We start from the raw sequence: 15,701 nt of genomic DNA, 5'->3' as shown, positions 1-15,701 counted from the left end.
ACAAGTTGCATTTTCTGTGCGTCCGATTTCGTCAAAAAACGACGCACGCGTCGCAAAACGCGTTTGCGCGCGTTTTTGCGTGCGTCGCCGCTGCGTCGCCGACGCAACAGCGACGCGACGCTAATGTGAACGTAGCCGAAGAAAGTTGTCAGTCAGAAACTCTATATACTTTGCAGAGGTCATTTACACACCTTCAGGAACCTTAAAGGGCCTACCAGCTGTTTCCCCATGATTCCGGCCCAAAACATGACTCCTCCACCTCCTTGCTGACGTCACAGCCTTGTTGGGACATGGTGGCCATACACCAACCTTCCACTACTCCATCCATCTGGACCATCCAGGTTTACTCGACACTCATTAGTAAACAAGACTGTTTGAAAATTAGTCTTCACGTATGTCTGGGCCCACTGCAACCGTTTCTGCTTGTGATCACTGTTTAGGGGTGGCCGAATAGTAGGTTTATGAACCAAAGCAAGCCTTTGAAGGATCCTACACCTTGAGGTTCGAGGGACTCCAGAGGCGGAGGCATCATCAAATATCTGTTTGCTGGTTTGTAACGGCTTTTAAGCAGCTGCTCTCTTAATCCGATGAACTTGCCTGGCAGAAAACTTCCTCATTATGCCTTTATCAGCACGAACACATCTGTTCTCAGATTCAGCCCTATCTCTTAACAGTACGATGATCACGCTTACGTTTTTGGGAAATAGCTAATGTTTTCATCCCTTGACCAAGGCATTGCACTATTTGATGCTTTTCGGCAGCAGAGAGATCCTTTTTCTTTCCCATGTTGCTTGAAAACTGTGGCCTGCTTAATAATGTGGAACATCATTTTTAAGTAGTTTTACTTTAATTAGAATCACCTGGAAAAATAATTATCCCATGTGTTTAAGATTGATTTCAGTGATCCATTGAGCCCTGAAACACAATACCATCCATGAGTTTGAAAAATAAAACAATTAAATCTTTGACACTTAAATCCAATTTGCATAATAATTTGGAACACAGTGTCAAATTTGTACATTTTATCAGATTTACAGAGAACGACATAAATATAGACTATAAATGTGATTAACGGATGTGGAAAAGATCCGGCTGCAATATCGGTCACCACATTGGCTGCTACATAATTTTTCCTATAAAATAGTTATCGTATCGTATCGTATAAAAGAGCCAAAACATAAAAGATATAAATGAGGTATCGCTGTAATCGTACTGACCCGAAGAATAAAACTGCTTTATCCATTTTACCAAACTGGTTTTTTGTCATTCTGCCTCACAAAAATCAAAATAAAAAGCGATCAAAAAATGTCACATGCCCGAAAATGTTACTAATAAAAACGTCAACTCGTTCCGCAAAAAACAAGACCTCACATGACTCTGTGGACCAAAATATGGAAAAATTATAGCTTTCAAAATGTGGTAACACAAAAAATATTTTTTGCAATAAAAAGCGTCTTTTAGTGTGTGACGGCTGCCAATCATAAAAATCCGCTAAAAAACCTGCAATAAATAGTAAATCAAACCCCCCTTCATCACCCCTTAGTTAGGGAAGAATAGAAAAATAAAAAAATGTATTTATTTACATTTTTCCATTAGGGTTAGGGCTAGGGTTAGGGCTAGGGTTAGGGCTTGGGTTAGGGTTGGGGCTAGGGTTGGGGTTAGGTTTAGGGTTTTGATTACATTTACAGTTGGGATTAGGGTTAGGGGTGTGTCAGGGTTATGGTTGGGGTTAGGGTTAGGGGTGTGTTGGAGTTAGGGGTGTGGTTAGGGTTGGGATTAGGGTTAGGAGTGTGTTGGAGTTAGGGATGTGGTTGGGATTAGGGTTAGGGGTGTGTTTGGGTTAGGGCTTCAGTTAGAATTGGGTGTTTCCTCTGTTTAGGCACATCAGGGCTCTCCAAACGCAATATGGTATCCCATCTCAATTCCAGTCAATTTTGCATTGAAAAGTCAAATGGCGCTCCTTCCCTTCTGAGCTCTCTCGTGCGCCCAAACAGTGGTTTACCCCCACATATTGGGTATCAGCGTACTCAGGACAAATTGTACAACAACTTTTGGGGTCCATTTTCTCCTGTTTCCCTTGGTAAAATATAACAAATTGGAGCTGAAGAAATTTTTTTGTGAAAAAAGTCAAATGTTCATTTTTCTTTAAACATTCCAAAAATTCTTGGGAAACACCTGAAGGATTAATAAACTTCTTGAATGTGGTTTTGAGCACCTTGAGGGGTGCAGTTTTTAGAATGGTGTCACACTTGGTTATTTTCTATCATATAGACCCCTCAAAATGACTTCAAATGTATGTGACACATTCTCTTAAAGAAATATAAAAAATATATACCTAAAAGCAGTATTGGATATTTTAAGAAATTTTATAAAAGATTAGAGTAGAATTTATGGCACTGCTGAAAGAGTCTACATTGTTTTGATGAGAGCTGTTAATGTGTGAGTGGTGAGGATGCGGTACAGAAGTAGAGTTTTTCCAAGAGTGGGCGGTGAGACTGTAGAAGGTTCGAGGGGTGGAGGCGGAGCTGGGGTGGAACCTGGGTGAACTCTCAAGGGGGCCCAAAAATTTTACCAGTATTGGGCCTTGAAATTCCTTGTGGCAGCCCTGTCTACCTGTGCTCATGTTACATTGTTACATCACACGAGCCCTGCGCCCAATTATTGCCAATGTACTGTCCTCGCCTTCAGACATATTAAACATCAACAAGAAGTCAGGGCTGCGGCTTCTCTCTGAATTCCTCTCGATGTTCATTTTGTCCGGCAGTCGCGACATGTCAGCTGTTTTGAACAGCTGACTTGTGCGTGCAATAGCGGCGGGTGAAATCGCGATTCACCCGCCGCTATTAACCTGTTAAATGCCGCTATCAAATGCTGAGGTCCTTGAGACCTCTATGGTTACTGATGCTGGCCTGCTGTGAGCGTCACCCTGTGGTTGGCGCTCATAGCAAGCCTGCAATTCAGGGGGGCGTGTCCTAGCTGGCCATGTGAGTGGAAGCAGGGAAGAGTGCTCCTGCTGCCATAAGGACAAAAATCCTGCTTTAACCCCGATTTTCGGGTAAACTCACCTAAATCCGGCTGGCTGAAGGTCCGGAGAGTGCAGCAGTGCGGAGCAGCAGGTCCAGAGTCGGCAGCGATGACCAGGAGGCGGCAGAAAGACGCTGGCACCAGCGATGCAGGAGCCAGCCAAGATGGCTCCGATGCTAGGCAGGACGCCGAGAAGGAGAACGCCGCATGTCAGCGGCGCATGGAGGTGGCCGCAAAGCTGCAGCAGTATGCCAGAGTGGAGGCTGCTGAGGAGGCAGAACCAGGATCTGGAGCTGGAGCTGACCAGGAGGAGGAGGAAGCAAGCACAGCCGAGCAGCATGAGGTACAGAGGGGGAAGGAGAGAGGCAGCATGGCTGGGGCTAGTGGGGGACCTGGAGGCATATCACAGGGAGAGGAGCCGACTCTTAGAGATGTTATCACACTGATCTCTTCATGTCAGCAATCCCTGAACTCCTTGGCCCAGCAGATGCAGGAAGTTAAAGGGGACACGGCACAGATTAATGCGGCTCTGCAGAAAATGGACAAACGTATAGGAGTGGTGGAGGAGAGGGTGAACACGGCAGAAGATCACATAGTTAAGCTACAAAAAGCTGAAAAGAAGTTCGCCCAAGCAATAGCCGAGCTCGCTGCCAAAAATGAGGATCTGGAAAATAGATCCAGAAGAAATAATATACGTATAGTGGGGCTGCCTGAAAAGACTGAGGGGAGAAATCCCACTGAGTTTGTGGAGAACTGGCTGCTGGAGAAGATTGGGAGCACAGTGTTGACAAAAGTCTTTGCTGTTGAACGGGCTCATAGGGTCCCGCCGCAGCCCCCTGCCCCAGGAGCAAATCCCCGTACCATGCTTGCTAAAATACTCAATTACAGAGACAGAGACATTATCCTTAGAAAGGCTAGAGAGATGGAGGATCTGACGGCTGGAGGTCAGAAAATCGCCATTTATCCGGATTATTCCGCTGCAGTTCAGAAGCAGCGGATGAAGTTTACTGGAGTCAAGCGGCGACTGAGGGAGCTGGGAGTGCAGTACTCAGCGATGTTTCCCGCCAAGCTGAGACTGGTGGCTTTTAATAAGACACATTTCTTCCTGACACCGGAGGACGCTACCCAGTGGCTTGATACTCATGAGAAAAAACTTAAGGGAATGGGCGACTGACATTTCGGCGAGATCCAGTTGGGATTTGTTTTCTCTGTCGATGGAGGAGAGTTCTGCGCTCGTTAGCAATGGTTAAAGAGTTGAGCAACTGTTGGGGGTTTTGCTGGGCCATATTGAAGGAATGGCCGGAGGGGACAGTACCAACTACTAAGTACGGGGGAGGAGGGTTATGCTGGGTACTGTGAATTGGTTTGGTACTTTTTCAATATGTTAATATAAGTTGAAATGTTAAGATACAATAAAGTGAAAGTTGGGGGGGAAATTGTGATTGCTATGGCAGCGGGACGCGAATGGAGAGGGTTAAGTAAGGGAGAGTGTTCGCAGTGGGCAGTGGAGCCCCACTCTTGATGAGAGGAAGAATGCGTTATATTGGGGGGATTAGGGGGGCAAGTTGGGAGGGGGCAGGGGGGGTGGGAGGGTTGGGGCAGCTCATACTTGGGAAATTGGATACTTTAAGAAATGATGAGCCACATGATGGGAGATTGTATTAAAATATTGAGTTGGAATGTGAGAGGTCTGGCAGATAAAACACGGCGGGCGGCAAGTCTGCAGTATGTCCGAGAACAGAAGGTCTCAATGATATGTTTGTTAGAGACACATTTAGTGCGGGAGAGGGTGAACGTACTGAATGGGCGCTGGATACAGAGGGCGTATCATTCTACTTTCTCGACGTATTCTAGGGGTGTGTCTGTGTTAATACCTGCGGGGGTGCAGTATGAGGAGGTAATGGTAAAAGAGGATGTGGATGGTCAGTATGTGGTGGTGAAATGTAAAATGAATGGAGTATTGATGTGTATAGTGGCAATGTATATTCCGCCCCCATACTCAAGCAAGAAGATAAGAGAGGTGCTGGAGAGGGTAGAGTGCTGGGGACCGTTACCATTACTAATTATCGGCGACCTTAATAATATATGTGATGACTTTTGGGATAAGAACAAAAACCCCCAGAATAGGACGGCGGGACATACCACTACGTTTGGGACTTATGTCGGGGAAGTGGGCATGGTTGATTTATGGAGAGTTAGGCATATCGGGGAAAGGGCGTATTCATGCTACTCACCAGCTCATGGTACGCTGTCTAGGATTGATCTGGCACTGGGTAACCGATTACTAGATACGATGGTAAGGGACGTGAGATATTTACCTAGGGCTCTCTCAGACCATAGTCCAGTTGAAGTGGAATTTCGATCTGTGGGGACACGGAACGGGAGCAGAAGGGAGTGGAAAATTCACCCTAATTGGCTACACAGTATAGACTTGGAGAAGATTAAGAACAAATTGGTGGAATTTTTTGAGATAAATGAGGGTAGCGTAGATGTGCTTACTGTGTGGGAAGCCATGAAAGCGTACTTGAGAGGGCTGTTGTTTAGGGATATTAGCAGGTGTAAGCGGAAATCGAGAGAGGCAGAGAGGCTGGCGATAGATGGGCTGAGGGTGGCTGAAGATGAGATGGTAATAATGGGTACTTTGGAGGCTGGGAGGAGGTTAAAGGCAGCTCAAAGCCAGCTAGAGGCGGTCTTGCTGAGTAAGGCTGAAAGGAAGAGGGAATTCATGAATTTGGCCTATTACCAGGAGGGTGAATCAGTGGGTCATTTGCTGTCGCTGGTGGCATCTGCCCAGAGAAATACTTCCTTTGTTCACTCTTTGGTGACTGGGAGTGGTGTTGCTGTTTCTGAGACTTCAGAGATTTTGGAGACTTTTGCAGATTTTTACGCAGACTTATACTCCTCTCGGGTAGATGGGTCAATGGAGGACACGGTGGCGTTCCTTGAGGAGTTGGAGCTCCCGAGGCTGAGTGACACAGCTAGGGAGGATTTGGAGGCTCCCATTACGGAGGAGGAACTGGGACGGGCATTGCAGTCGATGGCTAATGGGAAGGCGCCTGGCGTAGACGGATTTCCTGCCGAAATTTATAAAAGCTTGGGGGAAGTGTTGATCCCTAAATTGAAGGCGGTCTTGGAAGAGGCTACGAATGGTGGAAGGCTACCGGCATCTATGCGGGAGGCCACAATAGTGGTGATTCCAAAGGAGGGGAAAGACCCGACACAGCCGGATTCATATCGGCCAATTTCTTTGCTTACTATCGACGTTAAACTCCTGGCTAAGGTGTTGGCGATGAGGTTGACAAGTGTTATTTCTGGCCTGATACACTCAGACCAGTCTGGCTTTATGCCTGATAGGTCAACTGCGATTAATCTACGAAGGCTGTATATGAACTTGCAACTCAAAGCCGAGTTTCCCCCCTTTTGTTTGCTCTGGCGGTGGAACCACTGGCCGCTACGCTTCGACAGTCTGATGAGATGACGGGGTTTAAATATGGGGTGATTGAAGAAAGGGTGGCGTTGTATGCGGATGACATTCTGCTATTTCTGGCTGACCCGGTTGCATCCTTGGAGGGAGCCATTGGGATTATTGAACGATTCGGATCAGTGTCGGGACTTAGGATAAATTGGAGTAAGTCTATCTTGTTTAAGGTGGACGATGTGGATGGGGAGCCATTGGAGGACAGGCGACTGGAGGTGACGAGTAAATTTAAGTACCTGGGAATATGGGTATCTATGCCGGTCACTGACTATATACATGAGAATCTGACTCCAATCTTGGGTGCCCTCAAGGCAAAAGCGGATGCATGGCTTAAGCTACATTTGTCTGTGGTAGGCAGGGTGAATCTTATCAAAATGATTCTGATGCCGAAAATACTGTATATTCTTCACAATGCGCCGGATTGGATACCACGTGGGAAATTTAGACAGATCAACTCTCTGTTTAGGAATCTGATTTGGGGGAGGCAGCATCCGCGTATCAAACTGGAGACACTTCAGCGACCCAAGGATGATGGGGGTCTGGCATTGCCTAACCCTGAGTTGTACTTTCTTGCAGCCCAGAGTCAGCATTTAAGGGGCTGGGCGCATGAGGGGTCATCTGGGGCAGTACAGCGGTTGATGGAGGTGGTGACAAAAAGAAGGCTAGTGGTGCAATGTTTGGAGGATGGATCCTTGGAGAGTTTGGGGAAGCTATATCCGACTTTGCTGTTGATACGCAAGCTGTGGAGTAGATTGAGGCACATACGTGGGATCACGGACTTGACTAGATACTCGCCGCTATGGCATAATAACAATCTGAAAGAATTTGAGGCATTGGGGGTACTGATAGAGTGGTTGGGCAAAGGGATTCAGTATGTGTATCAAATAATTGAACAAGGTGAACTGAAATCATTTTCCCAATTGCAGGCGGAATTTGGTCTTGGGTCTGCAGGGGAGTATCAATATTTGCGGATGAGGCATGCCTTTGGAGCTCAGAGTAGGAACGGAGGTATTAGGATTCAAAGGGATATAGTACTGGAGTATGTGTGTAATGATGGGACGACTGGAGGAGTCATATCCACTCTGTACAGGGATCTGTTGCACACTTTTCTATTGGGGTTTCCAATAATGGCAAGAGCTAAATGGGAAAGGGATTTGGGCCCAATAGATAACAAGACTTGGGAGTCGGTGTTGGAATGGATCCCAAGACTGTCGCTGAGTGAACCGTATAGACTGTCACAGCTCTATGTGATACACAGAGTTTATAGGTCTCCGATGGTGCTATATAAGGCAGGATTGCGTAATGATTCTGAATGTCCGAGGTGTAAGTCTACGGATGCAGACATTTTCCATATGATGTGGACATGTCCGAGGTTGGCTGCCTTCTGGGTGGTAGTTTTGAGTCGTATGGAAGGTGCGTATGGATGCACGGTGCCAAGGGATCCAGTTGTCTGTTTGTTGGGATGCGTGGATGAGATTGGAGTGGATAAACACCTAAAGATAGCTATAGCCAGATTGTTGTATATGGCTAGGAAGGTGATAGCTAGAAACTGGATTAGGGAAGAGCCGCCGTCAAGAGGAGAGTTCCTCCAGTATGTGAAACAGGGCCTGACACTAGAAAAAGGGATTTATAAGAAGAAAGGGAAAACTGAAACGTTCAATAAAATGTGGTCTCCATGGATTGCTATGGGATAGTAATGTGAAGTGTGGCTTATACGAATGGTTGAGGGATTAGATACTCTATTGTTTTAATGATGGTAGTAATTAACAAGATGAGCTGCTTTGTGGGGTGGGGGTGGGGGGCTTTGGGATCGAAGGGGGCTGTTTGAAGGGGGAGGGGGGGGAAATACTCTATATTGAAAATGTAAATGTAACATGTTAATTGCCTTGTTATTCTTAATAAAAATTTATTTGAATTAAAAAAAAAAAAAGCCTGCAATTCAGCTACATAGCAGCAATCTGATGATCATTGATTTGTAGCTGAGCCGATCGAGTGGTGCCAGCTTCTAGCCTCACATGGAGGCTATTGAAGCATGGCAAAAGTTAAAAAAAAGTTTTTACAAATATGAAAAAAAAAAAAAATATATATATAAAAGTTTAAATCACCCCCCTTTCGCCCCATCCAAAATAAAACAATAAAAAAATCAAACCTACACATATTTGGTATTGCCGCTTTTAGAATCGCCCGATCTATCAATAAGATAACGCATTAACCTGATCGCTAAACAGCGTAGTGAGAAAAAAATTAGAAATGCCAGAATTACATTTTTTTTGGTCGCCGCAACATTGCATTAAAATGCAATAACGGGCGATCAAAAGAATGTGTCTGCACAAAAGTGATATCATTAAAAACGTCAGCTCGGCACGCAAAAAATAAGCCCTCACCCGACCCCAGATCACGAAAAATGGAGACGCTACGAGTATCGGAAAATGGCGCTTTTTTTATTTATTTTTTGTAAGCACAGTTTTTATTTTTTTTCACCACTTAGATAAAAAATAACCTAGACATATTAGGTGTCTATGAACTCATAATGACCTGGAGAATCATAATGGTAGGTCAGCTTTAGCATTTAGTGAACCTAGCAAAAAAGCCAAACAAAAAACAAGTGTGGGATTGCACTTTTTTTGCAATTTCACCACACTTGGAATTTTTTTCCCATTTTCTAGTACAAGACATGGTAAAACCAATGGTGTCATTCAAAAGTACAACTCATCCCGCAAAAAATAAGCCCTCACATGACCATATTGACGGAAAAATAAAAGTTATGGCTCTGGGAAGGAGGGGAGCGAAAAACAAAAACGCAAAAACGAAAAAGGGCTGCGGCGTGAAGGGGTTAATAGCCAGTAAAGGCTAAGTATACAGCTGTGGGCTGATATTCGTAGCCTGGGAAGCTCCATGGGTATTATCCCCTTCCCAGGTTACAAACATCGGCCCCCAGTCGCTGGCTTTCCCACTCTGGACTTGGGAGCCCACACACAATTTTTTTTTAAATTAAATAGTTATTGTATTTAAGGCCAGGGTCACACTTGTGAGAAACTCGCACCTCAATACCCGGCACTGCCGCCGGCACTCGGGACCGGAGTGTGCATGTATTTCTATGTAGCTGTACGCTCCGGTCCCAGTGCCGGTATTGAGGTGCGATTTTCTCACAAGTGTGACCCCGGCCAACGTAGATTTTGTGTGCGCGTGTGTGTGTTTCTTTATTTAACTCTTTATGTACCATTTTATTACGTTTATTACTAAACATCGGGCTTGGTATTATCTATGTATCTATAGATCTATCTATAGATATATCTATAGATAGATGGATAGATAGATATATAGATAGATATATCTATAGATAAATGGATAGTTAAATGGATAGATTTATCTATAGATAGATAGATATATCTATAAATAGATGGATAGATACTGTATATCTATAGATAGATCTAGAGATAAATCTCTAGAGATAGATAGATCTATCTAGTAAACAAAAAGGGAAACAGCACAAAAAGATGTAAAAAAGGACTGGTGTGGCAACGTTTCGGATAAAACAAATCCTTTCTCCTTTTTTGTTTTATCCGAAACGTTGCCACGCCACAGGGCATTAAAGTCCTTTTTTACATCTTTTTGTGCTGTTTCCCTTTTTGTTTACTAGATAGATCTATCTATCTCTAGAGATTTATCTCTAGATCTATCTACAGATATACAGTATCTATCCATCTATTTATAGATATATCTATCTATCTATAGATAAATCTATCCATTTAACTATCCATTTATCTATAGATCTATCTATCTATCTATCCATCTATCTATAGATAAATCTATCCATTTAACTATCCATTTATCTATAGATCTATCTATCTATATATCTATCTATCTACTTTCTGTGTGTGTAAACACTATTCTTCAATGGAGTATGTAAATGAAGAGGTTGGACAAGAAATGACATCACAATTCTTATTTATTCTTTATTTAGCTTTCAAAAACGCATACAAATCTGCATGTAAAAAACCCCATATAAAAACGCATCAAATCCGCACCTGCATTTTCTGGCAAGAGAGGAAGAGTCTGCACAGAAAATTCCACAGGTAAATCTGCAACATGTGCACATACCCTAAGGCTGTGTGCACACGCTGCGGATTTTGCTGCGGATCCGCAGCGGATTTGACCGCTGCGGATCCGCAACAGTTTTCCCAAAGTTTACAGTACCATGTAAACCTAAGGGAAAAAAATCCGCTGTGCACATGCTGCGGAAAATGCCGCGTGGAAACGCTGCGGATTATTTTCCTCAGCATGTCAATTGTTTGTGCGGATTCCGCAGCGGTTTTCAACCAGCACCAATAGGAAAGTGCTGGTGAAAAACCGCAGAAGAATCCGCAGAAGAAACCGCAAGAAAATCTGCAGTGAAAACTGCAGTGGTTTTGCACTGCGGATTTTCCAAATTCGCTGCGGAAAAATCCGCAGGAAAATCCGCAGCGTGGGCACATACCCTTAGGGTATGTGCACACGATGCAGATTTAGTGCAGAAAAATCTGCTGCAGTTCTGCACTAAATCTGCATCTCCTGGCAGAATCTGCAGGTGCGTTTTTGATGCGTTTTTTATGCGTTTTTCAGTGCAGTTTTTGGTGCAGTTTTTGGTGCAGATTTGAAGTGCGTTTTTTGTGCGTTTTTTGTGCGTTTTTTGAGCGTTTTTTCATGCAGTTTTGTAAGCGTTTTTTAAAGCTAAATTAATAAAGTTAAAAAAATAAAAAAAAAATTGTCCATGTCATGATGTCATTTCCTAGTCCAACCTCCGTTTTGTTAAAGCCATAACCAATTTCTGACATGTTTCACCATGAGTGCTGGTAATGAAGAACGTAGCCCACCGCATACAGAACAGCATGTTGAAACGTCTGTCCGGATACGCAGGCCACAGCGCCTCCAGATGCTTGGGGTTTTACTGGAGTATCTGAATCAGCAAAGATTGCAGGTAAGGCTTCAGTTGTTTGGCGTCAGTCAGCTCCGACATAGTGACGGATCGACGGATCCGTCACAATTGTTGAGAAAACGGTTTTAAGGCTACGTTCACATTAGCGTTTTGCGTGTTTGCGTCGGGCGACGCAGCGGCGACGCATGCGTCATGCGCCCCAATATTTAACATGGGGGACGCATGGACATGCGTTGTGCTGCGTTGTGCGATGCATGCGGATTTTTTGCCGCAAGCGTCGGGCGCAGAAAACGCAACAAGTTGCATTTTTCTTGCGTCCAAATTTCGGCAAAAAACGACGCATGCGTCGCAAAATGCAGCGTTTTTGCGTGCGTTTTGGTGCGTTTTTATTTGCGTTGTGCGTTGTGTCGCCGACGCAGTGGCGCACAACGCAAATGTGAACATAGCCTAACTGATCCGTTTTTTAGACGGATCAGATACTTGGGGGTTGTCTGGGAAAAGTATCTACTTTTTGGAGTATGGACAATTGAAAAAGCGGATTGGGGCGACGGATCTGCCGAAATGACGGTCGCGATGGATCCGTCGCCCATAGGCGGCCATTCTATTGAATGGCGGACGCGACGGATCCATCGTGAACCGCCATTTCGGCACAGACAAAAAACGTAATGTCCGTCAATGTCTAGATGACGTACGCCAAATCTCGATGGATCCGTCACATGATGGATGAAACGGACGACCATCTGCCACAATCCGTCGCTAATGTATGTCTATGGGAAAATAGTGGATCCGTCAAAAAAAATAGCGGATCCTATTTGAGGAAAATGGCGGTTTCAGACTGACGCCAAAAGACTGAAGTGTGAAAGAGGCCTAAGCTACTTTCACATTTCCGGCTTTTGGCAAGCGTTGCAATGCTTCGTTCTGTGGAAAAAACGCATCCTGCAATGTTGCTCGCAGGATGCGTTTTTTTCACCATAGACTTGTATTACCGACGCATCGCTACGTATGGACACATGTTCCACATGTTGTGCACTGGATGCATTGGTATTCAAGGAAACAGTTTTTCATACGTCGGGTCCTGCAATAAAGTGCACAGACGCTACTGGAACTACAGCCCCTCCTCCCTCGGACTTAAATATGGGCTGCAGATGTGTTGAAATACTGCGTCTGCTGCCCACGTTGCACAGAGTTTGCACAACATGCGTCAGTACGTTGCGCTGACGCTTAGCGACAGCCGCGTACTGACGGATGTGTGAAAGAAGCCTTGGCTACTTGCACATTTCCTTTTTTTTTTACCCCTCACAATGCGTCCTTTTGGGAAGAAAATGCATCCTGCAAATGTGCTCGCAGGATGCGTTTCTTTACCATAGACTTGTATTGCCGATAGATCGTGATGTATGGCCACACGTTGCGTCCGTCGTGCACTGGATGTGTCGGGTTTTGGCAGACCGTTTTCTTTGAAAAATGTTCAAGGGAACTATTTTCTGTCCGTTACATCCACTGTTTCACACTGCGCATGCCTAGCAGGAAATATCGCTCTCACACTATTTCCTCACACAGCAGTCTGGTGGAAATGTGAAAGCGCACACTTCCGTCCGTACATTGTGCCGATGATTTGTGACGGTCAACTACCAACGGAAATGTGAAAGTAGCAGCTACACCATGTGTACAATAATATTACAGCTCTCTTTTTTTGACTGTGTTGTGCAGTAACGCATATTTTTCCTACAGTCGCAGACCAGAAGAAGAAAAATGTGGGTACACCCAATAGTGGAAGAAAGAACTATGAAGGGACATTTTCATGTTCTATATCAAGATTTGAGGAGGTAAGTTTTTCTTATGTGAAATGATTTTCTGTAAATTTATCCATGTCTGACTGAACCTTTTTACTCCTTTTTTCCAGATATCAAGATAAATTCACAGCGTTTTGTAGGCTGAGCATACCAGCTTTTGATCAACTTCTTTCGGTAGTCCGTGCTGAGCTGACATACGAGGACACTGTGATGCGGAAGTCCATCTCTGCTGAGGAAAGGCTGCTCATCACCTTGCGGTAAGTATTTTTGAATTTTTTGTTTTGTCTGTCATAAGTCATCTTTGACACGTCAATGTCTCCGGTACGTGTGGTGAAAGTTTTCCCATGTCCTGGAGACACTGACAGATGACCATTTAAAGGGAACCTGTCCCCCCAAAATCAACGCCGAGCTAAGGCCACCGGCATCAGGGGCTTATCTACATCATTCTTGAATGCTGTAGGTAAGCCCCTGATGCTGGTGATCTTACCTCACCCTCGATTTTGGTGGGGACAAGTTCCCTTTGAAGGCTGGGATCACACATACGCGATATACGTCCGAGTCTTGCCGGTGAAATCCCACCTCTGGCACCGGCACTCATGAGCGGAGCGTGCAGCTCCATGTGTTGCTATGCGGGTGCACGCTCCGCTCTGGAGTCCAGACGCAAGAGGAGTAATTTCACCTGTGAGACTCGGTCATATCTTGCTGTGTGTGTGATCCCGGTCCAATGTTTGGGTGTACGCACAGGTCAGCTAGGTGTTATGTACATTTTTGGTTTTGTTTTTAGATTTTCCGGTCGCATGGTACACAAACACATACACACATGGATGGCCACTACGAAAGAAAAGTGATGTTTAACAGCGGAAGGTGATGAAGAGGATCGCGTAATTCTCCCCGGCTCAGCACACAAACTCTTTATCACCTGCTGCTGGTGACCAGCGCTTTTCTTCTTCCTTGGTGGCCATCCATGTGTTACAAATGTCTGACACATTGACACACCTGTACACAGATATCAGTGGTCAATTAGTACTTACCGTTAGTATTGTGACATGTGAAGCAAACCTGTCAGTAGTTTTTGCTGCTATAGAACATGTTGAACACCGACCAATCTACTGCATTGAAGTGTGACTGGGGAGGCAGCATTGGAAGATATTCTTGAAAAACCTGAAAGGCGGTGACATAGCGGCCATAACTGCTGACAGGTTTCCTTTGACAAGAGGGTGACATTACTAATAATCTTTTCTTTTCCTTTCAGATTTTTGGCCACAGGAGAGAGCTATACATCCCTGCACCTCCAATTTAGGGTTGGTAAATCTACCATCTCTCAAATTGTGAGGTGCACATGTACCGTCATCTGGCAGAAGTTGCAGCCCATGGTGATGCCTTCCCCAACCGAGGAGACTTGGCTGCAGGTTGCAGCAGGCTTTCAGTCTGTGGCCAATTTCCCAAACTGCATAGGTGCAGTCGATGGTAAACATGTAAGGGTTCAGCAGCCACCACGATCAGGATCACGCTTCTTTAACTATAAGAAGTATTTTTCTGTGGTCCTGATGGCGGTGGCTGATGCCCATTACAAATTTGTTGCCATTGACGTTGGTGCCTATGGTAGTACTGGGGATTCTCGGGTGTTGCGAACGTCACAGATTGGGATGCAAATTCTTCAAGATGGCGGAACGCTCCCAGCCCCAAGACCTTTGCCGGGTTCCAGTGCCCTTTGTGATGGTATCGGATGAGGCCTTTGCTTTAACGACTAACCTGCTGCGCCCATACCCACGAAGGGGACTGGATGCCCGACGGAGGATTTTTAATTATCGGCTGAGTCGTGCACGAAGATATGTGGAATGCACCTTTGGGATCATGAGTAGTCAGTGGAGGATCTTTCACACACCCATCCAGCTGGATACTGACACCGTTGACACTGTGATTAAGGCTTGCTGTGTACTCCACAACTATGCTCGTGACTACAGCATTGACATAGATGTGGAGCACCAGCAGCCTGTATTTAATCCAGTGGTCAACGTGGGTCTGGGAAGACCATCCAGCTCCGGTGTGTGTGTGAGAGAAACCTTCACTGACTACTTTATGAGTCCAGAAGGTGCCGTGCACTGGCAATACTCCTGTGTCGGTGATGTGCAGCCGGACCAGCAGAGGATGGACGAAAACTAACTAACCCGAACACTGAAAATTAAATTGAAGACAAAGAAACATTTTACACTTTTTATGGGAAAAAAATTTGTATTTTCTTTTAAATTATTAAAAAACGTAATAATATTACTATTTTGTGCTTTATTTCGAATTATACGTTATTTTTTTCATTTCAGACTAATTATGAGTAATGGGGAAAAGAGATAATGTAATACTGAGGGACAATTGCTGTGTGGGTGTGGTCCCGTGAACAGATTGCTACCATAGTGACTTCATCAGGGCCCAGTCATTAATTGTAGGCAAAGAAAGATATGTTTTTCGTCGTATATTCTATAGGTCAAAGAAATGTCAT

General features: G+C 44.8%; 1 protein-coding gene across 4 annotated transcripts in view; it reads left to right on the top strand.

The window, feature by feature from the left end:
* The window catches only part of LOC138638394 (uncharacterized), a 69,349-nt gene that overhangs the window by 42,832 nt on the left and 10,816 nt on the right, over positions 1–15,701 (top strand). The window contains exons 1-4 of one of the 4 annotated variants that reach the window (XM_069727639.1): positions 11,292–11,459; positions 13,146–13,240; positions 13,318–13,464; positions 14,460–15,552. The exons of 1 other annotated variant lie outside the window; for it this stretch is intronic. In XM_069727639.1, the coding sequence (XP_069583740.1) occupies positions 11,325–11,459; positions 13,146–13,240; positions 13,318–13,464; positions 14,460–14,937 (855 nt within the window). In that variant the 5' untranslated portion in view covers positions 11,292–11,324 and the 3' untranslated portion in view covers positions 14,938–15,552. Of the gene's footprint in view, positions 1–11,281; positions 11,460–13,145; positions 13,241–13,317; positions 13,465–14,459; positions 15,553–15,701 lie in introns of those variants that run through there. 2 more of the 4 variants (XM_069727637.1, XR_011312494.1) reach the window with 2 other exon arrangements.

Source organism: Ranitomeya imitator, chromosome 5 (genome assembly GCF_032444005.1).
Source record: "Ranitomeya imitator isolate aRanImi1 chromosome 5, aRanImi1.pri, whole genome shotgun sequence".
In the NCBI taxonomy this organism is placed as follows: Eukaryota; Metazoa; Chordata; class Amphibia; order Anura; family Dendrobatidae; genus Ranitomeya; species Ranitomeya imitator.
Note: the sequence above shows the minus strand (reverse complement) of the source record. Positions and strands in the feature narration are given on the sequence as shown.